The sequence below is a fragment of the Equus przewalskii genome, chromosome 21 (genome assembly GCF_037783145.1).
Source record: "Equus przewalskii isolate Varuska chromosome 21, EquPr2, whole genome shotgun sequence".
Lineage (NCBI taxonomy): Eukaryota > Metazoa > Chordata > Mammalia > Perissodactyla > Equidae > Equus > Equus przewalskii.
Genome location: NC_091851.1, coordinates 49,288,229 through 49,312,755, shown reverse-complemented (window position 1 = coordinate 49,312,755; position 24,527 = coordinate 49,288,229). Strand labels below are relative to the sequence as shown.

Here is a 24,527-nt window from a genome sequence, read left to right as displayed (position 1 = left end):
TCGCATTCTGAAGTCCTGGGAGTTGGGACTTCAACATAGCTTTGGAGGACACAATTCAACCAAAAGCAGCAGTTGTAGATCTTGAATTTGTAACTTTAAAGCACTCATGCGTTTATCTGTGTATTCAACACGAGTTTAGCGAGTGTTTATTACACACGTGTGTCATGCTCCAGAGAACGGTGATGGATTTGAGGAGCCAGCCTGGCCCTAGGAGAAACTGCATGCTCGTCAATACAACTTTGAAATGTTTTTAATCTTCACAACGTCCACTATGAGGAGAACAGGGCACACATTATTTTATTACATTTACATTTTTTTGTGGTTACAAACATAATACGTGTTCATCGCATCCCTGCAAAGTATAAAGCCGGAAATTCCATCCACCAATCTCAGTCCTCCTTCTCCTCAAGAGGGTTTGCCCCCTCAGTGGTGGTGAAGAAGCCAGCGTGCAGACCTCTGAGAACCACACACAGTGATGTTAGCACTTTTCCTATGGCTTCATAAACGTCACTTCAGTGGTTGCATAACCATCTATTTTGTGGATGTACTAGGACTTTTGAGAAAACTCCAACTTTTTGGATTCAGGGACCTCTTACAATCTTAAAAATTTATGGAGAACCCACAAAGAGCTTTGTTTCTGTGAGTTATATGGATTGACAGTTACATTAGAAATTAAAAATTATGGGGCTGGCCCCATGGCCTAGTGGTTAAGTTCGTGCGCTCCACTGCAGCGGCCCAGGGTTTCACTGGTTCAGATCCTGGGCGTCGACATGGCACCACTCATTAGGCCACAGTGAGGCGGTGTCCCACATGCCACAACTGAAAGAACCCACAACTAAAATATACAACTATGTACTGGGGGGATTTGGGGAGAAAAAGCAGAAAGAAAAAAAAAGAAAAAAGGAAAAAGAAGATTGGCAACAGTTGTTAGCTCAGGTGCCAATCTTAAAGAAAAAAAATTAAAAATTAATTTAAACTTTAAATTTGAAAAATAGTAATTTAGGGACTGGCCCTGTGGCATTGGGTTAGGTTTGGCGTGCTCCACTTTGGCAGCCCGGGGTTACAGATTCACATCCCAGGCATAGACCTACTCCACTCCTCAGCCATGCTGAGGTGGTGACCTACATATAAAGTGGAGGAAGACTGGCACAGATGATAGCTCAGGGCTAATCTTCCTCAGCAAAAAAAAAAAAAAAAAGTAATTCATTTAAAAATGATACACTCAGGGGCCAGCCCCGTGGCCCAGTGGTTAAGTTTGCATGCTCTGCTTCGGTGGCCCAGGGTTTTGCCAGTTCGAATCCTGGGTGCGGACATGGCACTGCTCATCAGGCCATGCTGAGGCAGTGTCCCACATAGCATAATCAGAAGGACCCACAACTAAAAATCCACAGCTATGTACCAAGGGGCTTTGGGGAGAAAAAGGAAAAATAAAATCTTTAAAAAACAGAAAAACAATGACATTTTCCTAAAAAAAAAAAAACTAACGAGAATGGGTGAAGTATATGAAAAAAACGTCGCCTCACAGAGACATGTGTCTGGAAAAGGAAAGCGTATTTTAATAGCTTGTTCTTCAATCCTAAACCAAAGCTTGATGAGGGGTAGTTTCTTAAGAGTCAGCTGCAATGTGAATCTAAAACCATACCAGTGAACTTTTCACACTCTTATATTAGTCCACGGGTCTGTCTTGTGCTTGAGCCCATCTTTCACCCACATGTGGTTCTGTAAAATCCAGAGCATGTGCCGCCTCCCCTGGACAGGGGCTCCAGGAGCATGGGGCCTGAGGAGCAGTAGAGGGAGGGGAAAGGTTATCACGGGGTGGGCTGGGGCCTGCCTCGGTCCTGCTTCCTGTTTGGTCAGTCGCTGTGGGAAGCAGAGCCCGAGCAGAGGGCAGGGTGGGGCGCCCCTGCAGCATCCTCAGGCCTGGTGAGGATGTCATGGCCTCACAGCCTCTTGGGGGTCCAGGCTGTCGGCAGGGATCTGAAGTCAGTGGCTTGGAGGAGCATGTTTTCCCCTTCTCTCTAACAAGCCAAGAGCAAAAGCTCCCTCTCCTTGGGAGTCCCAGGTGCACAGGTCATCTCCACCTCCACCCCCAGTACGAACAACCCATCCTGCCAGCCAAGCAGAGCCCACTGCTGTGACCTCACTCTTTCAGAGACAGAAGAGGTCAGCAAAGGTTCAAATGCCAAGTCTGACGTCCCGTGGCAGGAACAGGCGAGGTTGGGCAAGGAGATTGGGGAGTCTGGGGTGCCCTCAGACTCCAGAGCTTGTGGCCACAGCTCACTCTGACCAGACAGCAGTGGGCCCCTGGTGCAGGCTCGCTGCCACCTGCGTGCTCTCTGCCCCCTGCCACGCAGGTCTGGTTCCTGTCTCCTACTGGGCCTTCTCCCTTTGACTTTATTGGTGTTTATTTCCAGAATATGAGGAGAGGGAAATTCAGATAAATGACAAACACAGACCATGTACACCTGGTCTCATATTTACCAGATAATAAAATAGCGGTATTGACATAGGCTCAACAGTCTAATCTTTAAAAAGAAGGCCTTTTTCCATCACTGGCGTGAGTACAGTCTGCATTACTGAAAACAGAATAAAAGTGCAACTCTCCCAATGATAACATCACTGAAATGAAGTTTGCTTGAAAACTTCACATTCTGGGAAGCGGCTGCAGAGGTCTTCCTGCTGAAGTATGGCAAGCGTTCCAGGCTCCGTCCTAAACAAGACATCTGTCTCCTGCCTTCTCTGTGCCCCGAGTGGGGTCCGGCAGCCTTTCAGTGGGAGCATAAGTTTTCTGGCAGCTGTGAACAGTGAGAGCGATGACAGTGGGCACATCAGGAGAGCTCAAGGGTGCCCACCCTGTTCAGAAAATGGACAGCCTCCGCCACCCTCTGCATCCCACTCTGACTGTCCCTTGCAGGGGGGGAGACGGAACACAGGGAGATTAAGGCAAATGCCTGACACCACACCGCTGCAGAGCTCCCCCCAGGAGGCCCCAGGCCAAGAGCAGGATGCCTCAAACCAGACGGCTCTGGGCAGGGCAGCTGAGTCGCTCTAACCACCACCCAGGGCCTCCCACTGCACTTTTCAATCAAACAGCAAGGAGTGGCTGTACCTGGCTCCCGAGAAAGGCACTCATCAAAGCCGAGTGATGCTTATCTTCTTACATTCTGGAAAATCCAAGGGCTTTATATTCCAGTCCTTTACCCGTTATTAAAAAAAGAGAGCAATTCTCAGAGCGTCCTCAACTCTATATCTGGGTGTTTTTTATAGCTCAGTGATAACTGAGAAACGGACCTTTAACTTAAATGAGCACATGTGGCCTGTGGCTGCAGCACTGGACTGCGCGGCCGGGTCAACCACTCCCAAGAACTGCGTGGCCCTGTGCAGATTCAGAAAGGAGAGCGTCCCATAGGAAATGAAACGTGACAACAGCAGGACTCGAACTAGCAGATCGGAAGCACCCGGAGGCGGCCGCTATCTCGGCGCAGGCTGTGCGGACTCTGGGGGGGCGCGCTCTTCGCACCTCCAGATGACAGGCGACCTGCATCCACCGTCCGTCACCTGTTCACGCATTTTCCCCCACCCTTAAACAAGTCTCCCGACGCATCCTTCCCCGGCTCACGTTCCCCTGCTCCGACCCACGCAGGGTGCCGCACCTAGCAGGCGTGTCGCAGGGTCCTGGCGGGCCCCGCGCCCCGCCCGCCCCCGCCCCGCGCAAGCGCGCCGGGGCCCTCCGGGCCTTATTTCTCGGCGCCGCCCGCCTCCCCGCCGAGCGCCAAACAAGTCCCCGGGCCCGCCCCTGCCCGTGCGTGCGCGGCTCCGCCGCCTGCGTCACTAGGAAGCGCGCGCCCGGGCCGCCGCCGCCGCCGCCGCCGCCGCCGAATCCCCAACAAGGAGCGGAGCCCGCCGCCGCCGCCGCCGCTGCCCGCGCACCCGCCGCCCGCCCGCCGGCGCCCGCGCAGGCCCGGCCGCGGCCCAGGTAAGCGCGCGCGGCCCCCCGCGGCGAGGCCTCCCGCTCCGCCGCGCGCGCCGTCCAGTCAGGGGTCCCTGCGGAGCGTCAGGACGTTACGGCGGGGGGAGGGGAGCGGGGGAGGGGCGGCGGCGGCGGGCGTCACGGGCGTCACGGGCCCGCGTCAGGCGGCGTCGCGGCGGCGCCCGCCTCCATCTTGCCGGAAGGCGCGGCCGGGCGGTGCGGGGCAGGGCCCCGGGCGGGCGCGGCCCTCCCTTCCCTCCCGGGGCCCGTGTGGACGCGGGCCTCCCCGAAGAGCCGTGTGAACAGGGGTCCTCGCCCCGGCTCCGGGGGGCCGTGTGGACGCGGGCCTCCCCCAAGAGTTGTGTGAACACGGGTCCTCGCCCCGGTTCCGGGGGGCCGTGTGGACGCGGGCCTCCCCCAAGAGCCGTGTGAACACGGGTCCTCGCCCCGGCTCCGGGGGGCCATGTGACGTGGGTCCTTAGCCTCCTTCCCAGGAGCCGTGTGGACGCGGGTCTTCCTTCCCAGAACCATGTGGACTCAGGCCCTCCCCCCAACCCCCGTCCTCCTGGGGAGCAGTGTGGACGCGGGCCCTACCCACTCCCGGGGAGCCACGTGGACGTGGGTGCTTCCCCAGACTCCCGGGGAGCCGTGTGGACGCGGTTACTCCCCACCCCCCAACCCCCAGCTGTGTGGACGCGGGCCCTCCCCGCCTCCCCTCCCAGGAGCCGTGTGGGTACGGGTTATTTACCCCGCAGAGAACCGTGTGGATGCGAGTCCTCCCCCAACCCCGGGGAACGGTGTGGATGCGGGCCCCCCCCACCTTGCGGACCCTCGGTGGGGCCGTGTGCATGCAGACCCATTGGTAGGAACCCTATCCATGTGGACATATTGGTAGGTACTGGATTGATGCAGACCCATTGGTGGCAACCGTATTGATTCGGACCCCTTGGTGGGAACCGTATCCATATAGACCCTTCGTAGGAATCCAATCAGAGCGGGCCCATTACCCATAGAACGAACTCTGGTTCTCGTTCTTTGCTAGCGTTTCAGAAACAAGTTACAGTTACGTGTCCCTCTTTTTGACGTACAAAAAGCTGTACATAACTTGATGAGTTTGGAGATCCGCGTGAGCCCGTGAACCGTCACCGCAGCGCGCGCCTGCACAGGCTTCCTCCTGCCTTGTCCCTGTTTCGTGGTGAGGAGGCTTCGCATGGCGTCCGCCCTCGTAGCGACCTTTGCAGTGTCCGGTGCCGCGTGCTTCGCCTGGGCGGGTGCTGTCCTGTGGGTCTCCAGGGCCTGTCCGGCCCCTGCGGCCCAAACCTCGTATCTTTGGCCGATGCTCCCGCCGCCTCCCTCCGCCCCGTGGCCGCCGCCGTCCGTGTCTGCTCCTCTGGGCTTGACGGTTGTAGGTCCCTCGTGTCAGTGGCATCATGTCGTGTTTGTCCTTCTGTGCCCGGCGTATTCCACCCAGGGTACCGTCCTCCAGGTCCGCCCGTGTCGCCAACGGCAGGAGTTCCTGTGTGTGAAGGCTGTGTCCCGCCGTGCGCACCCATCGCCCTCCCCTCCGCCCGGCCGCGGCTGGGGTTCCCGTGTGTGAAGGCTGTGCACCCATCGCCCTCCCCTCCGCCCGGCCGCGGCTGGGGTTTGGGCAGGTTCCCCGCGGTGCTGCAGTGAGCGAGGGCCTGCGGACACCTTTCGCAGACCCTGATTTCACTCCCTTTGGAGGTGTACCCAGAAGCGAACGGCTGGATCGTGTGGCAGTTCTATTTTCAGTCTTTGGAGGAACCTCCATACTGTTTTCTGTGGTGGCTGCGCCAGTTTACATTCCCGTCAGCACTGCGCAGCACAACACTGCTCGGCAGTGTGCCTCAGTCTTATTAAGGTAAAATCAGAAGGATTCAGTAAACCCCAAATGTCACAAGATAAAGTAAGCAGACTGCTTGTTCAGAAATTGTTTTTTCGTAGAAAGTATCTTAAAACTTTTTGGGAAGACATTCTGGACAGGGGAAGAATTTGTATATTTATGTACAAACATGTAACTGTTTCTATGAATTTAGAACACTTATAACACTGTATTCAAACCTAGGCCTTAAAAGAATAACCTACTTCATGCCCGAACTGGGAAGGGAGAGTGCTCAAGTATCTTTTCAGGGCCAGAAGACAAATTCGTGTGTATCGGGGGCTGGACACTCGCGTGCCTGGTGCAGCCTGGCGGGGGTGACCTGGAGGGTGTGGCCGAGGCGGGCAGCTGGTGCATCTGTGCCCCCCAGGGGAGGGCGGGGCTGCGGAAGCCGATTCTCCAGCAGAGGCAGCACTGCGGGACCGGGTCCAGGGGTCACCTCTTCTGACACGTTTCAGAAAACTTGAAACGATGTGAAAATCGAAGAAATCATGCCTGTGGGGCACTGGTATGTGATTTCTGCTATGTTTCTAGTGGTATTTTTGTCAAAGGAAAATATTTGTGATTTTGCAGAAGACGTGGGAAATTAGATCTGGATGTGATATACCGATTGCACATTAGCCTTTTTGTTTTGTTTTTGCATATTTATGCCCAGAAATGCTGTTTTAAAAATATTTCCACATATCTCATTTGCCTCAAAATTAATTGGGGTTCAGTTCATACTAGGAAGGAGCCCCAGCTTTAGGATTAGAACGGGGCTTGGATCTCGGCTCCGCCGTGTGTGAAGGGGCCACGAGGATCCTGCTCGGGTCGGGAGCTGGCCCTCCCGGAGCGGGGGCGTGGGGATTGCTCGCTGCAGTGCTGGTCCTGTGTCTAAACGTCATCGAATCAGGTACTTGAACTGCTTTCTGTGAAGTACCTTTTGTGTGTGTTGTTTTGAAAACTTAATACAGTTGCCATTGGAGAGGCAAGAATTCATTTTTGTGCATTTACACTACTTAGTGTTTTGTGAAGTTTTGAAATTTGGGTGAGAAGGACTGCTTGTAGGTGGACTCCTGTCTTTCTGCAGCTTTTGGTTGAAGCGTGACTTTGACGGAGCCCACCTGGTGAAAAGAGAGGTACCTCGGCAAGGTGGCTAAATGCTGAGAAACCAGCACCATGGATCAGTGTTAGTATAAGGGCAGTTTTAAAGTGGACTTTTACTGTTTCTTTAATACTCTGTTTCAAAGCCTAAATCTAAAACGCAAAAGTTATGTTCTAGAAGTAGCAGTACGTCTGTCTATGTACGTGAATTCCTTGTTGCGGCTTTTCTGGCGAAAAGGCATCTGAAGGCGGCCTCGGAGGGCTGCCCGCTGGGGACGGACGGCAGGACCGGCCGAGGGCTCTAGTATGGTGTCTTTCCTCATGTTGTTACACCGCCTTTCTTCCCATCGCTTGTTGTTAAAGCAGGAAAGGAGGAATACTTTCTTGTTCCTGGCATCTAATCACTAGTGTTTGTGTTTAATATTGTCAGCTTAAAAACCAAACTCACCGGTTACCTTACCCTCAGAACGAGTCTATTTGGGAATAGACAGAAGAATTGCAGCTTCGGGCAGGTACCCTCGTGAACCGCAGGCAAACCGAGAGAGCAACGTAGGAGCCCCTTTTATACAGAAAAGGGAGAGGGCGGGGCTGCTCCAGACGGAAGTCCACTGGGGGAGGGACAGATGGGCGGCTGCGGCTTCTCATTGGCTGGGCTGTGGCGTTTCTCATTGGCTGAAATGTACTGTTTCTCATTGGCTGAGCTTTGGTGTTTCTCATTGGCTGGGCTGTGGCGTTTCTCATTGGCTGAGCTGTGGCATTTCTCTTTGGCTGAGATGCACTGTTTCTCATTGGCTGGGCTGTGGCGTTTCTCACTGGCTGGGCTGTGGCGTTTCTCATTGGCTGAGCTGTGGCATTTCTCTTTGACTGAGATGCACTGTTTCTCATTGGCTGGGCTGTGGCCTTTCTCATTGGCTGAGATGCACTGTTTCTCATTGGCTGAGCTGTGGCGTTTCTCAGTGGCTGGGCTGTGGTGTTTCTCATTGGCTGGGCTGTGGCATTTCTCATTGGCTGAAATGTACTGTTTCTCACTGGCTGGGCCGTGGCCTTTCTCACTGGGTGGGCTGTGGCCTTTCTCATTGGCTGAAAAGTACTGTTTCTCATTGGCTGAGCTTTGGTGTTTCTCATTGGGTGAGCTTCGGTGTTTCTCATTGGCTGGGCTGTGGCATTTCTCCTTGGCTGGGATGTGGCGTTTCTCATTGGCTGAGCTTCGGTGTTTCTCATTGGCTGGGCTGTTGCCGGGTCGGGAGAGAAATCTTCTGCAGCAGTGAGGTAGCTGTGCTTCTTGTCCAGGTGCAAGTCCGTCTCCTGTCTGGAGTGATAGGCGGTGTGTGATGGGCCAGGGCTCCCCGGCAGGCCCTCCACTCCAGTTTGCTCCACTTTGGTTTTTCTTACTCATTTCCCAAGGCTGAATTTCTGTGGTCTTGCTGGGCGCTCAGAGGCCTGGCAGGCGTGGATGGCTTCCTCTGGAAGAGCTTCTGTGGTGAGCGAGTGCTGGCGGGCCCCCTTGTCTCTCCAGCTTGGGTGGGTGCCTGTGTTTGCTGGCCAGCGATGTCCCAGCTCCTATCCTAGGACACACTCATTGTTTGGTACAATGCTAGGCAGGTGGTGTCATTCGCACATTAACAAGTATAAATAAAATGAAGTCTGAAAATGTTTCTTTTCTGGAAAGTTTTTATGTTCTTTACTTTGTAGTCTATATTTAGTCCTGATAAGTCTTTCTATTGTAATAGGATTAAAAAGGGTTTTTTATTGTGGTAAAATTCACATACAATTTACCATCTTAACCATTTTAAGTGTACATTTCAGTGCCATTAAGTACATTTACGTTGTTGTGCACCATCCCCACCATCCGTCTCCAGAACTTTCTCATCTCCCCAAATGGAAACTCTGTCCCCAATAAACGCCAACTCCCACCCCCTCCCCCAGCCCTGGCTCCACCATCCTACTTTGTGTCTCTGAATTTGACTCCTCAAGGTGCCTCGCGTGAGTGCATTCACACAGTGCTTCTCCTTTTGTGCCTGGCTTGTTTCACTGAGCATAACGTCCTCAGGGTTCGTCCGTGCTGTAGGCGGTGTCAGGATTTCCTTCCTTTCTAAAGCTGGGTGACATCACTTTGTGTGTGTGTATGGGCTGTATTTTGTTTCTTTAGTTATCTCTTGATGGACGTAGCTTGCTTCTGCCTTTTGGCTGTTGTGAATAATGCTGCTGTGAATCTTGGTGTACAAATAGCTTTTTGAGACTCTGCTCTCAGTTCTTTTGCGAATAAACCCAGAAGTGGAACTGCTGCATCATATGGTAATTCTATGTTTAATTTTTGGAGGAACCACCAAACTGTTTTCCACAGCAGCTGCACCGTTTTACTTGTCTGCTAACAATGCACGAGCTTCCAGTTTCTCCACATCCTGGACAACACTTACTTTCCATTTTTTGGTTTGTGTTTTTTTATAATAACCATCCTGATGAGTGTGAAGTGGTATCACTTTTCATTTCCCTAATGACTAGTGATGCTGAACATCTTTTCATGGGCTTACTGGCTATTTGCATATTTTTTTTGGAGAAGTGGCTGTTTTAAGTCCTTTGCCCATGTTTTAAATTGTTTTTTTGTTGTTGTTGAGTTATAGGAGTTCTTTTTATATTCTGGATATTGATCCCTTACGAGATATATGTTTTGCAAATATTTTCTCCTCTTGCATAGGTAGCCTTTTCACTCTCTTGAGAATGTCCTTTGATGCACAATAGTTTTTAATTTTCATGGAATCTAATTCATTTATTTTCTCTTTTGTTGCCTGTGCTTTTGATGTCATATCCAAGAATTCATTGCCAAATCCATTGTTATGAACTTTTTTTCCTATGTTTTCTTCTAAGAGTTTTACCATATTAGCTCTTATATTTAGGCCTTTGATCCATTTTGTGTTAATTTTTGTATAAGGTGTAAGATAAGGGTCCAGCTTTATTCTTTTGCATGTAGATGTCCCTGTCCAGTTGTCCCGATGCCATATGTTGAAAAGACTGTCCCCATTCCCTATTGAATGGTCTTGGCACCCTTGTCGAAAATCAGTTGACCATATATGCAAGGGTGCAATAGTGCTTTCTTTGCCAATTTAATTTTTTAAAAAGATTTTCAAATGGTAAGATAAACTTTTACGGTTTTTTGATGAACAGTTCTGTGAATTTTAACACATGTATAGATTTGTATAGCCCCTCCCACAATCAGAATACAGAACAGTCTAACCCCTGGCATCCACTGATTTTTTTCTCTATCACTATAGTTTTGCCTTTTCCAAAATGTCATGTAAATGAACTCGTACAACATGCAGGTCACTCAGCCTAAATCTCTGGAGATTCATCCAGGTTGTTGCACGTATTAATAGTTTCATTTTATTTTTTTTTTAAAGATTTTATTTTTTCCTTTTTCTCCCCAAAGCCCCCCGGTACATAGTTGTATATTCTTTGTTGTGGGTTCTTCTAGTTGTGGCATGTGGGACGCTGCCTCAGCGTGGTTCGACGAGCAGTGTCATGTCCGCACCCAGGATTCGAACCAACGAAACACTGGGCTGCCTGCAGCGGAGCGCGCAAACTTAACCGCTCGGCCACGGGGCCAGCCCCTAGTTTCATTTTTTTTTTTAATTGTTGAGTAGTATTCTGTTGTATGGTTGGACATACAACATAGATATTCTGTTGTATGTTTGTTTATCCATTCGTCTACTGAGGGTCATTTGGCTTGTTTCTAGCTTCTGACAATTATGAATAAAGCTGCCATAAAAGTGCTTGTACAGGGGCTGGCCCTGTGGTGTAGTGGTTAAGTTCGGCGTACTCCACTTCTGCGGCCCAGGTTCACCTGTTTGGATCCTGGGCGTGGACCTACTCTATTCATCAGCTGTGCTGTGGCAGTGACCCACATACAAAGTAGAGAAAGACTGGCAAAGATGTTGGCTCAGGGCTAATCCTTCTCAAGCAAAAAAAGAGGAAGATTGGCAACAGATGTTAGCTCAGGGCTAACCTTCCTCAGGAAACAGAAATTCATTTTACAGGTTTTACTGGTTTTGGTGAAGAAGATTGGCTCTGAGCTAACATCTTTATTTTGCCTTCATTTCTAAAGGGTTTTTTCACTTGTAGACTCGTGGACTGGCAGTTCTTTTCTTCAGCACATTAAAGATGTTTTCCCTGCCTCTGGCCCCACCGCTTCTGATGAGAATTCCAAAGTCCTCTGGGTTGTTCTCACATAGGTGATGTGTGTTTTATCAGCTGCTTTTGAGGCGGTGTCACTTTGTCTTGGGTTTTCAGCAATGGGATTATGATCTGGGCGTGGATTTCTTTAAGTTCATCCTGTTTGAGGTTTGCTGAGTTGCTTGAGTGTGTAAGTTTATATCTTTAACTAAATCCAGGAAGTGCTCAGCTATTATTTCTTCTAAGTTTCTTTCCAGCGTCACAATTTTTTCTTCTTTCCTTCTGAGTCAATGACACAGATGTCGAACTTTTTGATATTATTCCACATTCCCTGAAGCTCTGTTCATTTTGTTTTTCCAGCTTCTTTCTGTTCAGATTGGATGATTTTTATTGATGTCATTATTGTTATTTCTCTCTTTCCTCTCTTATCTCCATTCTGATATGGATCCTATCCAGTGAATTTTTTATTTCTGTTATTATATTTTTAATAATTTCTGTTTGCCCATAACTTCTGCCAGTGCTGAGACTTTCTCTCTTTCCATTTGTTTCAAGAATGTCTGGCTTCGTCTTGAAGCAATGTGTAGTAGCTGGTTTAAAGTCTCTGTGGATTCCAGTGGTCATCTCGGAGTGGGCTTCTCTGGATTATTTTTTCCCTTAAGAGTTGATCAGACTTTCCTGGTTCTTTGTATGTCAAATAATTTTGGATTGCGTTCTGGATACTTTGAATATTGTTGTGAGACTTGGGGTCTTGTTTAAACCTCAGGGAGAATGTAACCATTTTTGTGGAAGCAGGAAATGGACCTGGTTCAGGCTGTAGGTTCCCAGCCCTCCTGGGGTGGTCCTCCCATCAGATCAGTCTTCAGAGCGTTGGCAGAGCCCTTTGGATCTGTCCTGGGGGTCACTTCTCAAAACCTTTAGTTTGCCACTTAGGATCAAGTTCCCACACGGACAGTTATGGAGTGACTCAGGCATTTGTACACTCTAGGGTGCAATCCCTTTCAGCACCTCCCTCCTCTCTATTCTCTCTTGTACCCTCTGACCTCAGAGTCCCCTTCCTTGTCCTCTGGCTGGATACCTGGGCTCTTGTGTGTCCTCTATGCTGTGACACCTTGGGACCGGGTCTGCTCTGGGCCACATGTCAGAGGACAGAGAGCGGGACAAGTGGGGACCCCTACAGTCTTTGGACTAACTTGCCTCTAGTCCCTGAGTTTCAGGTACCTGCCCGGCCACCGCCATCCCAGGGTTATAGCAGGGACTGGGCTTGTGGGAGGGCAGAGCCAGCAAGACAACAATGATAATAAAAGCAGGGAATTCCGCCCTTTGTGTCCTGTGTGGGTTTCCCTTCCCTCCTCCCAGACCAGAGACGGAACTTGTCTCCAAGTGCTTTCTGTGCACAGCTCTGGGATATGGGCTGCCTCTGAGTTCAGGCCAGGGGGCACAGAGGAACAAGTAACAAACCAGGAGACTCACCTCCCGAGGAGTCTCCTTGGACTGGTCTCCTTTCCCGACCCCTGCTGTGGACACTGAGTTTCCAGGCCCACTTGCAGCAGCTCTGTGCCTTCTGCTCAGGGATTTTAGCTCTTATGGTAGCAAAGACGGGTGGTTTGTGCTTATTCCGTCCTCACTAGCACCAGAAGCCCTGGAATAGCTCTTCTCTTGCCGTCATTTCTGTCCGAAGATGGCGGGCTGGGCCTGAAGGGCGGGTCTGTGCAGATGCATACGGCTGCAGGCACTGCAAGTGCTGTGTGGATGCAGAGGCTGCCTGTGACCTGTGCTCTGCCTGTTATTTCCTCCAGGACTTGGGACCCTGGCAGAGTGACGCATTTGGTCCTGGGCATCCTCTTCAGCTGTGCCATGGCAACCCCGGATGTGAGCGTCCACATGGAGGAGGTGGTGGTGGTGACAACGCCTGACACCGCAGTGGACGGCAGCGGCGTGGAGGAGGTGAAGACTGTACTGGTCACGACCAACTTGGCTCCTCATGGGTGAGGACGGGCCTCTGTCCTTTGAGGGCTGGTCAGGCTTGGGTGGGCATCCTGGGCATGGTGTAAGGGGGGACTTCAGGACTGTCCTTTACTTAGTTACTGTAAGCTGGGCTCAAGGGTCTTTGTAAGCAGAGAGTGTGAAGGAAAAGTAGAAGTGTCACACTAGCCAGGAAGGAGAGGTAGTACTTCATCTTGGCCTTTTTCTCCTGCATCCTGGCCACATGGTTTTCATTTCCAAAAATACATAGTTTCTCTTTGGGTAAGATGGACAGCAGTGACAATTGGGAACCGTTTTTTCAAAATGAAGATGAAGAGCCAGAGGTTTTCTCGACATTCCTTCTGATAACGGTGAGTGTTCTCTTCCCCATCTCTTGCAAGGGGGATCCAAATAGAATGTTAGTTGGGAAAAAAGTTGATGTTTGACCTAAGTGGCTTCCTTTGCCATCCCCGTGGGTGGAATGGTCCCGTGGGGCAGAATAGCTCCTGCCCATGCACTGCCTGTTGCCTCTGCCCCTCGCTGGATGGGCTGAGGTGAAGGGGCAGATCAGCCCTGGACAGAGGGGCCAGCTCTCCTCAGCTTCCTGCCCGGAGGGGTTGGGCTGAGGCAGGTTGTCCTGCTGGCCTCACGTGTGCTCAGTCCCGTGTGTGGCGTGTTCCCACTGACCTCAGCCTGTCACCACAGTAGGGGCGAGCTTTGGCCTCTTCGCCATCTGCGAGCTTTTGCGAGGAAGGACTAGACCAGGGCCTGGCCACAGCCGCGGTTCCTGTTGCCGCAGAGAGGACACCAGGGTCTCACTTCTTTGCGCAGTCTGCTGCTGTTGCTCTGTGGTCCGGCTGGGCCTCCGGACGGCCTTGCCTTCATCTCTGTTGCTCTGGAGCTCTCCTTCTGGGACCGATGCTTTTACCTGCCCTCCTGTGGGCAGGGCGGAGGCAGGCTTAGCTCTTGGTTGGTTCCTAGTTCAATTTATGTGATCCTCAGCTGCTTCGTTGACAGAGCGTGTGACCGTGTCTGTGGAAATGCAGGACCTTGTGATTGGATTTTCCCACCTAAATTCTCCAGTTACCCTTGCCAGTAGGTATGTTGTCTGTGTACATGCTGTGGGCAGATTTCCAGACAGTGACACCAGCGTGTCCAGTCCACATGCTCTGCAGTGACCTCCCACTCCCGACCAAGAGGGTTGACCAGGCCCCCTCCCTTGGATTTGGGACGGGCTGAGATGCACAGTGTGGCAGAAGTGACACTTGCTCAGAACAGGTCCAGCTGCTTCCTCCTGGTGTCCTGGGGCACTTTGAGGAGCCCCAGCCCACGGCTGCTCTTGTGGAGACGCTCTGGTCCCGGTCAAGCCTAGCTTTTGAGTCACCCCACCCAGGCTCCTGGCCTGGCAGGAAAGGGGCCTCCAAGTGGATCCAGTCCCATGATGGGGTCTTCCCGGCTGCAGCCCCCAACATTGTGGCTACTGCCGTAGGGTGACATGATTCAGGCCTTTCTTGGGGGGCGCCATCGGTATCAGCATCTCTAGGTCTATCCGCTTGGGCTGGTCAGGTTTCCCAGAGAATGTGTCTTGATCAGCTCTGGCAGCCATAACAGAATGCCATAGATGGTGAGGCTGACACTTGAGAAACTTATTTTCTCACAGTTCTAGAGGCTGGGAAGTCCAAGATCAAGGTCCAGCAGAGTTCGGTTTCTGGTGAGGACTCTCCTGGCTTGGGGATGGCCACCTTCTTGCTGTGTCCTCACATGGTGAAGAGAGAGCTCTCTCTCCCTCTCTCCTCTCAGATTGCGGCCACACCTTTCTGTCCTCATTTAACCTTGATTACCACCTAAAGACCCTGTCTCCAGACACAGTCACACTGGGGATTAGGGCTTTAGCATATGAATTTGGGGACACAGTTCAGTGCAGCAACACGCTTCCCCCCTTTCCTGGAGGTATACGTCTCTGCTGTTGGTGTTTTGGGAGCTGGTTTGGTGTAGGAGGGGTCTCACTGTCCGGGGTGCTTGGGTTCTCTCTGTGCTCCTCCCCTGTTAGGGCAACGCCCACCCCAACTGTGCTTGGGGGCCTATAGACAGGGCTCTGCTTTTTCCTCCTAGGGTCTTCTGCCAGGTGGGGCTGGGGACAGTGTTTGACTGTATGATCTGGGGTGGGGGTTGTGTTCATGGTCTGGGGATGTAACTGCTCATTTCCCAGCTTTCAGCCAAGTCTTCTTATCTTGACTCCTCTCATTCCTGCTGCCAGAGGCACCCAGTGCCCCCAGCTCTCCAGGTTTGGGGTTTTGGGGCATAAATGGGGTTAATGATCATCTCATCCCATGTTTAATTTACCATTTTACTGAAGAGTTTATAATAGATTTTTAAAAATTGAAAATAGCTTATTATTACAAAATATATAGGGTAGAAAATGAGAAAATACTGATAAGCAAAAATGAAAGCAGGGTGCGTTCCTACACCCAGGATTCCTGCAGCTAAGACCCTAGAGCAGGTCCTTCCAGATGGTCTGTTCACGTGTGAATGCACAATACATGTATGACACGGACGTGGGACACTGCACTAGGACATTTCCGGCACCCCACAGCCCCCAGCCCTTCCAGTCGCGCAGACGAGCTCTGACCGCACCATGTGTGCAGCTGTCTGTTCTGGTCTCGTCCTGTGTTAGTTGGTGGTCTCCACCTTTCCGTGTTGGCACATGTTCATATCTTCTGATACTCAGTTCCTGCTCATCCTGGTTCTTTGAGGTGGACCCTCTCTGCCTTGAGGGGCAGGCTGCTGGGACAGTGCCCTGGAGGTGCTCAGAGCTCTTTTCCTGGCCAGAAACTTCTGAGGGTTGAACAGAGGGTCCTGCAGCCAGGTCCTTGATTTGGTTGTTATTCTGAGGCCATTTCTAAGTTTGAAAAGCTTTTGCCAGGTGGGAGCTGGAGATGTAACACAGTTTGGCCACCATATTCCCTGCAAATTCTGCATCCCACAGGAGACTTGCCCTCTTCCCACACATTGTCACCTGCACTCCAAGAGCCAGTTGACACTTTCTGCTTTCCACCTGAAATTTTCCTTATGAGAGCCATACGCAAGTCCGTCAGGGTGTTTTCCACCTTCAGTGACAGTGGCTTACATTTTTGCCAGCTGGTCCCCCACTGCATGGCCCAGGGTCCCTTTTCCAAGCCTACTACAGCCACTCGTGCCCCTGGCTGGCCCTGCTGACATCTCTTTGCCTTCTCCCAGGGTGGGGAGCAGTGCCCCACTTTTGGTGCGGTTCTGTGTACATTGCTGCATAACCACCATAAAACTTAATGGCTTAAAGCAAACAGCACCTGCTTGTTGCTCCTGGGAGTTGTTGGGTTGACCAGGCAGTGGTTCTGGCCAGGCCTGTGCTGCTGGCCCAGCTGGGTGGTCTCGCATGCCCTCACTGGAGTGTCTGGGGTGCTAACTGGGATGGCTGGGGCTTCTGCACATGGCTCTCACCCTCCAGGACACCTGCCTTGCTGTCCTCATGGTGGAAGGTTCCAGCAGCAGGCGTGGGAGCTGCAAGCCTCCTAGGGCCTGGCTGCATCCTGTGGTCATAGTGCCACGATACTGAAGTGCTGCCTGTGTGGGTCAGTCGTTGATGGAGGGAAGGAGAGGCTGTGTGTGTGCCTCCTCCTTTGAGAGGAAAACTGCATGCTGGCAGCGGAGGCAGGTTTATCTTAAAGGACCTGAAGATATTTATCTTCTTTTTCTGCAGGAAGTTTTATCTATTATCCTGCTAGTTAAAAGTTGAGATTTGTAGGCTGCATGTTTAAGAAAGGGTGGGGGAGTGAAGTGAGTTAATTACTTTGTGGGCGCTGGGTTCTCTCCTGCCTGGGCATTTGGGAGAGAACTTGGGAATGTTCCTCACTGATGCTAGGGCTGTCCCCCGCCCACGCTTTGCCGTGTCCACAGGTGCGCGTGGCCAAGGCCAGGAAGAAGAAAGAAGCACTGTGTAGATAGCCGGCCGTCCCCACAGACATTTGCTTTAAGTAAAATGGATGTTTTTCGAATGAAGTTTGAACTGCAAATGCCAATTAATTGGCTTCTTGCAGGAGCGGTGGAGGATTCCTTCCTGCAGTGTGTGCAAAGTGGTGGGCACAGAGGCAGGCGGGCAGCGGTGACCTCTGCCCCTTGTGTCTGCCTCCCTGGAAGGCCCTTTGGTCTTGGTGGGAGCCATCGCTGTGGATGGCTGTGGCCTCTTACTTGCATGCAGTGTGTGATAGGGGCCATGGCTCTGGCTTGTGAACTGCTGAGCTCTCTTCCTGTCTCCCACTCCTGACTCTGACCCTGTGTCCTTGTTCTCTTGTGGTAAGGAGCACATTCTCCTGTTGTGTCATGATCTGCTCTACCTCCCAGAGCTCTGGCTTAAAAGGACAGCTTCCCTTTCTGAGTTTACCCACCTCCGTTGGAGTGCTGATGTTCTCAGTGTTATTCTTTTTTTTTTTTTTTGAGGAAGATTAGCTCTGAGCTAACATCTGCCACCAGTCCTCCTCTTTTTGCTGAGGAAGGCTGGCCCTGAGCTAACATCCATGCCCATCTTCCTCTACTTTATATGTGGGACGCCTGCCACAGCATGGCTTGTCATGTGGTGCCATGTCCGCACCCGGGATCCAAACCAGCAAACCCCGGGCCACTGAGAAGCGGAACGTGCGCACTTAACTGCTGCACCGCCTGGCCGGCCCCGTCGGTGTTATTCTTCATGCGAGAGTGACTCTTCATGGCCCCACAGACCAGATTCCAAGTAGGCATTTCTCGTCGGCTCTCATTTCTGGCCTGTGTGAGGTGAAGTACAGCCTCGGAGACTTGGAGGGCAGCGGCTTGACTGGGCAGCATCCCCAGTGCTCCGGGGCTGTTGTTGCAGAGGAGCAGTCGTCAGCAAGCGAGAGGGCAGCCCCTCGTGGACAGTTGGCTGCTCCCAAGGATGCTCTGAGCTGTCAGTGCAGGTCCTCCGTGGGGCAGGTGGAGTTAGATGTGCGGGAGGCTCCTTGGGAGAAGCACCTGGGAAGGATAAGGGGGGGTGTAGGGGACAGTGGTGCCCGTCTGACCCAATGGGAGGAGTTGGGTGGGAAGAGCCTCAGGCCCAGTGCTCCGAGAGGTCAGCCAGGCCCTGGGGTGATGACACAGACTGCTGTGAGAGGAGCCTCCGGGCCTGGGCAGCCGGATCCCTGTAGGCAGGTTCTCTGTAGGAGCTGAGTGCCGCCCACGGTCCCCAAGGCCTCCTGTTCTTCTCCTCCCTAAGGAGCTCCTCCTCCCGCCTGACCCCCCCTCCAAGCCTTTGCATTTCTTGCTCCTTTTCCTGTGTCCACGGCTGCCACTGCCTGGACCACCCCCACCCGCCCTGAGAATACTCCCCAGGGGTCTCTGGCAGATCCTCAGGTATCTTTTAGCCGGAACAGGCAGCACTGCAGGCCACCCCTCCCTGTTTCCATGGTGGCCTCTCTCCTGGGGCCTCACTCTCTCTGCTGCTGCTCAGATGCTGGCACTTCTGGGCTCAGAAAGGCTCTTTCCTCCTCACTTACCACTGTCACCTTTCCCGTGGAATCCCCTCTACAGCCAGGGCTTCACCGTGACCCCACGTCTGGGCCAAGCCCTGATCTTGGCTGAGCTGCAAATCCGCTGTGAGAAACATCTACCCAGTGGGTAACAAGCGATGGTGTAGTCACAGAACGGAACACGAGCCAACCACCAGAATGAAGTCCTGCGGCTCCACACAGCAAAAGTGAACCTCGAGACCTGTTGGCAGGAGGGAAGCCAGACCCCAAAGAGTCTGTACTGTGACTTCTTTATAGGAAGCTCAGAGGCTATAACCTGGTCTGTGGTGCTAGAAGTTGAGGTGGTTGGCCACCCTAGGGGCAGTGACTGCAGGGACCTCAAGGGTGCTCCTGTGGCCTTGCCTTGCTGCCCCCGGGGGTCTGAGCGTGTGGGTTACACCTCTCAGCCCCCCAGCCAGACACTAGCTGGGTGTCCCACAGTCACCCCAAGTGTGTCGTGCACTCCAGCCCAGCGCCCACAGAGTCCGGTGTGTCCCCTCCCACAGGGGGACTCTCCCAGTGGCCCTGGGTCCTCTGCTGAGGTTCACACTCAGAAGTCTGTTGCCGGCTCTCTCAGCTCATTTCTTGCCCCTGAAATTCCTCCTCTGCTCCGCTGCCACATGTCCTTCTAAAATGGGAGTCTGACCACGTCTCTCCTCTGTTAAAGATCCCAAGGCTTCCGGTTGCCTTCGGGGTCAGTTCCTACCCTTTAGCATGGCAGCGAGGCCCCTGCCTCTCTGCCTGGCTCGCACCCTACACGTCTCCTGGGGTCTCCCATGCTGTCTGCACTGGCTCCTGGCTTGCAGCATTTCCCTGGTTCAGTGTTCCCCAGAACAGGTGGCTGCCCTGGCTGTTTATCTTGGGTCCCTGTTCCTCCCAGTCGGGGGAGGGTGTGGTGAGCTGTGGGGAATCAGGGCTGTGTCCTTGAAGTCTCTACCCCAGACCCTGGGCTGGGGCCACTGGTCAGGCGAGCGCTGGCGCCGTGCTGGTGGGAGAGCGGCCACTCTTGGGAGGCCTCGGGCGTGGGTGTTTGCTGAGGGACTTGTTGGACACCATGAGCCATTCCCTAGAGCGTGTTTGTTCATGAGCAAACCTCCTCCTGCACTGTTGTGCCCGACAGAAGAATGCCCATGTCGCACACTCAGTGGTCACGTGAGCACACCTGGGGCCCAGCCTGTCCTGTCCACGTGGCTCCCGGGTTCCACAAGCCAGACTAGCCTCCTGTCTCAGACAGTCAGCACGTCTTCTTTGCGGGGTTAGTTCTTAGAGGGGGTGCCTGGGTCAGAGGTGCACGCCCTCCAGGCCGTGGGCACACCCCTCACGGTGTCACAAGTCCACCCACGCCCACCTCACGGCTCATGTCTGTCATGCCCACTTGGTGGTGCTGTAGCTGCTGGAGCAGTCTCCTTCTGCACTGCTCTTGAGAGGCCTCGGGCTGCCCCCATTCTGCATGGTCTCTGGTTGTGGCCTCCCCATTTCACTTTGGGCTTCACACCGGGGGGGCTCCTTCTGGAACTCCAGGAAGTGAGCTGCTTGTCTTCCTTGTGTTGACACATTTCCCCCTAGTTCTTTCAAAGAAAAATTGGTGTCCCCCCACCAGAAGGTTTTTATTTTTATTTTTTAAGGCAAATTTATCATCTTTTTTATTTCTTGGTTTTGTATTGTATAAGAAAACCTTTTACCACTTTGAAATATTTTAAAGTTGTTCTTTTTTTTTCCTTTGAACACTTTTATGGTTTTACCTTTTGCCTTTCTGCTTGATTTGTTTATGCCATGGGTGATTTTTTTCTTCCTTTCTAAAATTTTATATTTTTCGGTAGTTTCTATAACCATGTGAAATCATTATAATACGATAAAAGACTTTAGTACAGAAGAAACTTTATTAAAGAATTCACTAGACCCACTTACGCATTTGTTGCTTCCACAAGCATGCGGTGCTGGTGTCACATGCCAGGCACTGTTGTGGGTACCAGAGACACAGCCATGAACAAAAGAGACCATTGGAGAAAGCCCTGCTCGGGGGTAGCGGTACAGGGACCGTCAGCGCAAGGTCCCCTGACCCACACGGCCACTGGGCTTCCAGACTAACGCAGAAGCAGCAGCAGAGGGTGCCCAAGGCCCACCGTTGTTGGGTGTGCTGATGTTTCTCTCCCCCTCCTTTCCAGGGGCGACCTCACAGAAGATAACATGGAGACAGAAAATGCGGCAGCAGCTGCGGCCGCTGCCTTCACAGCATCATCGCAGCTCAAGGAAGCCGTGTTAGGTAGGAGCCAGCCTTCTCACCCAGTGCCTGCAAGCAGCTGTGGAGGTGGTTTTCCCCACAGAGACGGTGCTCCGATCAAGAGGGTAACGGTTCACAGGCCCTTCCGCTGCTTTTCCGCAGATAGGCCCATGCGTGGTGGGGGCCCAGCTTCCAGGGCCTCCTGGTGGCTTGGCTCTGCCTGGAATGGCACTAGCCTCGCCTGTGGCAGGTGGGGAGAGCCCCAGCTTGGCAGCTCTGTTGGTTACCATCAGCGAATGGTAGTGAAAACGCTTCCTAGCTCCTTTGGTGTTTTCCTGTTGCCTGACGTTAAAGACCTCAGAACTTTAAAACATCAAGAATAATTTTCTCTAGAATTGTTCCAAGTAAAGTTTGATTTTATTTCCTTAAATGGCTCTTCAGTTGGACTGTAGTTTAATGTAATTATGCTGATATGACTGTTGTTAAATTGGTTTTGTGAATTGATCTGAGACTCTGACTCAGGGCTGATGAGAACCTCCCCACCTGGGTCCTGTCCTGGTCCTTCCTGGATTCGTTAAGTTTCCAGATTGGCAGCTGTGTTTGTGCTTTTGCAGGAAGTGCTTTGCAGGGGTTGTAACTGATTTTCTATGTTTTCCCTTTCCCTGTCAATCGCTTTGTGAGAAGTGAAGATGGCTGAAGAGGAGGAGAACCTGGAGGCAGAGATCGTGTACCCCATTACCTGTGGGGACAGTCGAGCCAACCTGATCTGGAGGAAGTTTGTGTGCCCTGGCATCAACGTGAAGTGTGTTCAGGTGAGGGTCCCACGCAGCCACACACTGCCCATGCGCCAGGCCTTGCAGCACTGTGACTGCTAGGCAGACGGGAGAGCTTGCTCTGAGGGGTGTGACCTGTGCGCTGGGGTACAGGAGGCAGAGTCCCAGGGACTCGGGTGAGCAAAAGACCAGGAATAAGCCTTCAGGGATGGGAGAATTGTCGCTGAGGGCATCAGGGAACGCATCTGGGATAGTAATTCATGTTAGTGGAGCACAGCTGTGGAGGGAGGCTGGAAAGCAGCTTTGCTCATGTCGGGGCAGCCATGATGCTAAGCTGGGAAGCCGGCTTTATCTGGCCGATTGAAGGAGGGATGTGCTTTGGAACCACGCCTTCAGTCTCCGCGAGTGAGAGGGATGGGAAAGCTGTTCTTCCTGGCTACATGGTGGGTTAGGTACCCAGACTCCACCTGGTGGTGAGAACAGCCGAGAGTGCTAGTCAGAGTCTTTTCACAGAGCATCTTCTAGATGTCTCCTTAAGTTGGCAATAAAAGGAAGAAATACTCAGGCCGAGGGCCCGAGGATGGTGGGGCTGGAGAGAGGCAGAACTGCAGCCCGGTTTTCACCTGCAGAGCTTTGTCTGGCCCTGGTCTTCTCTGCCTTGCAGAGCTGGAGATGAGGAGGTGAAGCCCGGGGCTCCCCCGCAGCATTGTTGGCGGGTTGTACCCTGTGATACTGCTGCCTCCAGGGTCTCCCCCACAGTGTTAGGGTGGGCCACTGACAATGTCCTCCCAGCCCTGCTCAGCCCCCCAGATAGAGTGAAAACTCCTGCCTCACGTCTCAGCACTGAGTGAAGAGGGAACCCTCTTGAGGAGTCCTGTGTAGCCTGTACAATCTGAAAATCTCAAGCCGAGAGTTTAGTTGTGAGCGGTTCCTGGCTGGCAGTTGCCCCAGGCATCTGACAGAAGCAAATGAAAAATTATTTTTGGAGGAACTCATCTTTATCTCAACTTTCAAGTAATATTAGCAAAGTTCCAAAAGAAGGAGCTGCTCACGTAAAGCAAACAAGACCAGTGAGCACACAGGAAACGGAGAACCTGAGCTAGCACATGCAGGAAACAGCACTCAGGCAAGCACGTGCAGGAAACAGAGCACTCGAGTGAGCACACAGGAAACAGAGCACCTGAGTGACAGCGCTCAGGAAACAGAGTACCTGAGCGAGCACGCAGGAGATGGAGCGCCTGAATGAGCACGCAGGAAACAGAGTGCCCGAGTGAGCACGCAGGAGACAGAGCGCCTGAGTGAGAGCATGCAGGAAACAGAGTGCCTGAGCGAGCACGCAGGAAACAGAGTGCCTGAGCGAGCATGCAGGAGACAGAGCGCCTGAGTGAGCACACAGGAAACAGAGCGCCCGAGTGAGAGCGTGCAGGAAACAGAGTGCCCGAGTGAGAGCGCTCAGGAAACAGAGCGCCTGAGCGAGCACGCAGGAGATGGAGCGCCCAAGCGAGCACGCAGGCGACAGAGTGCCTGAATGAGCACACAGGAATAGAGTGCCCGAGTGAGAGCACACAGGCACCCAGACAGCAGAGTCCCCACAGATGCTCAGGTGATGGGATTTTGAGGCACAAATATGAAATAATGATGTTGATTTATTTCAAGAATAAAAGGCTTGAATAGGAGTAAAACATAAGCAGATTTCAAAAAATACTAGAAATAAAAAATAGAATTAAAATTGAACATTTTTGTGAATAAGTTTCACAGCAGATTAGACACAGTTGAAGAGATATTTAGAGAACTGGAAGATAGAGGTAAAGTTATCCAGAATACAGACCACAGAAATAAAAAGGGAAAGTAGAAGCAGGAGAGTCGAATGCGTTATCTGAGCTCTGGCAGGAGAGCAGAGGGAGGTCAGGGAACTTCCATAACCCGTCCTCAGTTCAAGAGACGTAGCAGATCCCAGAACGAATGGATGAAAAGAAACCCACCACATTTCAAAGAGCTCTGAGTGCAGTTCAGAGGGCCTTCCACTGGCTCCATCTGGGGCAGTTTGACATCAAAATAATTAATGATAGTTTGGATTGTAACTCAAGTAAAATAAGAACCTGTTTCTTATTTTTTGTTTCATATTTGTTGAGTTCATATTTATTTCAGTGTTTCATGGCATTTATATCAAATAAATAGGGAGAAGTAAAGCTCTTACATTAGAATGCCAGCTAATAAATGTAGAAGGAGTGATGGAGCCAGAATGCTGAGTGGGTGTTGAAACTCATCAGTGAAAGCTGGTTGAGGAACAGGGTATTTACTTAAGTCTCCAAATATCCCCATCAATTTGGTATTAATTACAGAGGCAAAACAGTAATTTTGCAGTGGGAGGGAAGCCTGGCAGAGAGCTCCTTAACCAACTGATTGACATTTAGGTGTCAGGATTGGGACAAACCTCCACATGGGTCTCCTAATCGAGTGACAGGAATTCTGTGACATTCCTGCCAAAAGTACATAACCTGATTCTACTTGTGAGAAATTTGTGTCATCCGACACACAAATTGAGGGACAATTTACAAAAAACTTGCCCTGCGTGCTTCAAAAATGTTAAGGTTGGGAAGACAAGTGTCCTGAGGAGCTGCTCCAGTTTGAGGAGCCTGGAGGGACGTGACAGCAGGGGCAGTGCGCAGTCTGGGCTGGGTACCACATCAAAGAGAAGTTGCTTTAAGGCTCTGCTTGGGGCAGTTTGTGAAATCTGAACATGGCCTATGGACTAGGTGGTATATTAACAGTAATCTTCTGATCCTAAGGGGTGCAGGTAGCTACGTCAGAGGGCCTTGTTCTCAGGAAATAGACAGGAAGTGCCTTGAGCAGGGGCCTGATGTCTGCAGTTCACCCTCCACTGTTTAGAGGAGTGGTG

General features: G+C 52.0%; 1 protein-coding gene and 1 long non-coding RNA gene across 16 annotated transcripts in view; one reads left to right on the top strand and one right to left on the bottom strand.

The window, feature by feature from the left end:
• Window positions 1-232: 232 nt before the first annotated feature.
• On the bottom strand, window positions 233-3,708 carry LOC139078021 (uncharacterized). 2 transcript variants are annotated; one of them, XR_011530710.1, is made up of 3 exons: window positions 3,292-3,708; window positions 3,110-3,195; window positions 233-2,795 (listed from the first exon to the last, which is right to left on the bottom strand). It is a non-coding gene; the product is annotated as an uncharacterized lncRNA (long non-coding RNA). The 2 variants fall into 2 exon arrangements; XR_011530709.1 differs by lacking the exon at window positions 3,292-3,708 and having other exon boundaries at window positions 3,110-3,249.
• A 127-nt stretch (window positions 3,709-3,835) lies between these two features.
• Window positions 3,836-24,527, top strand: part of GMEB2 (glucocorticoid modulatory element binding protein 2) — a 32,558-nt gene continuing 11,866 nt past the window's right edge. Inside the window, exons 1-5 of one of the 14 annotated variants that reach the window (XM_070587814.1) lie at window positions 4,133-5,165; window positions 5,457-5,852; window positions 12,917-13,105; window positions 20,800-20,897; window positions 21,540-21,667. In XM_070587814.1, the coding sequence (XP_070443915.1) occupies window positions 12,975-13,105; window positions 20,800-20,897; window positions 21,540-21,667 (357 nt within the window). In that variant the 5' untranslated portion in view covers window positions 4,133-5,165; window positions 5,457-5,852; window positions 12,917-12,974. Of the gene's footprint in view, window positions 3,977-4,094; window positions 5,166-5,441; window positions 5,853-6,121; window positions 6,379-12,916; window positions 13,106-17,675; window positions 17,845-20,799; window positions 20,981-21,539; window positions 21,668-24,527 lie in introns of those variants that run through there. The other 13 variants (XM_070587813.1, XM_070587818.1, XM_070587811.1 and 10 more) reach the window with 13 other exon arrangements.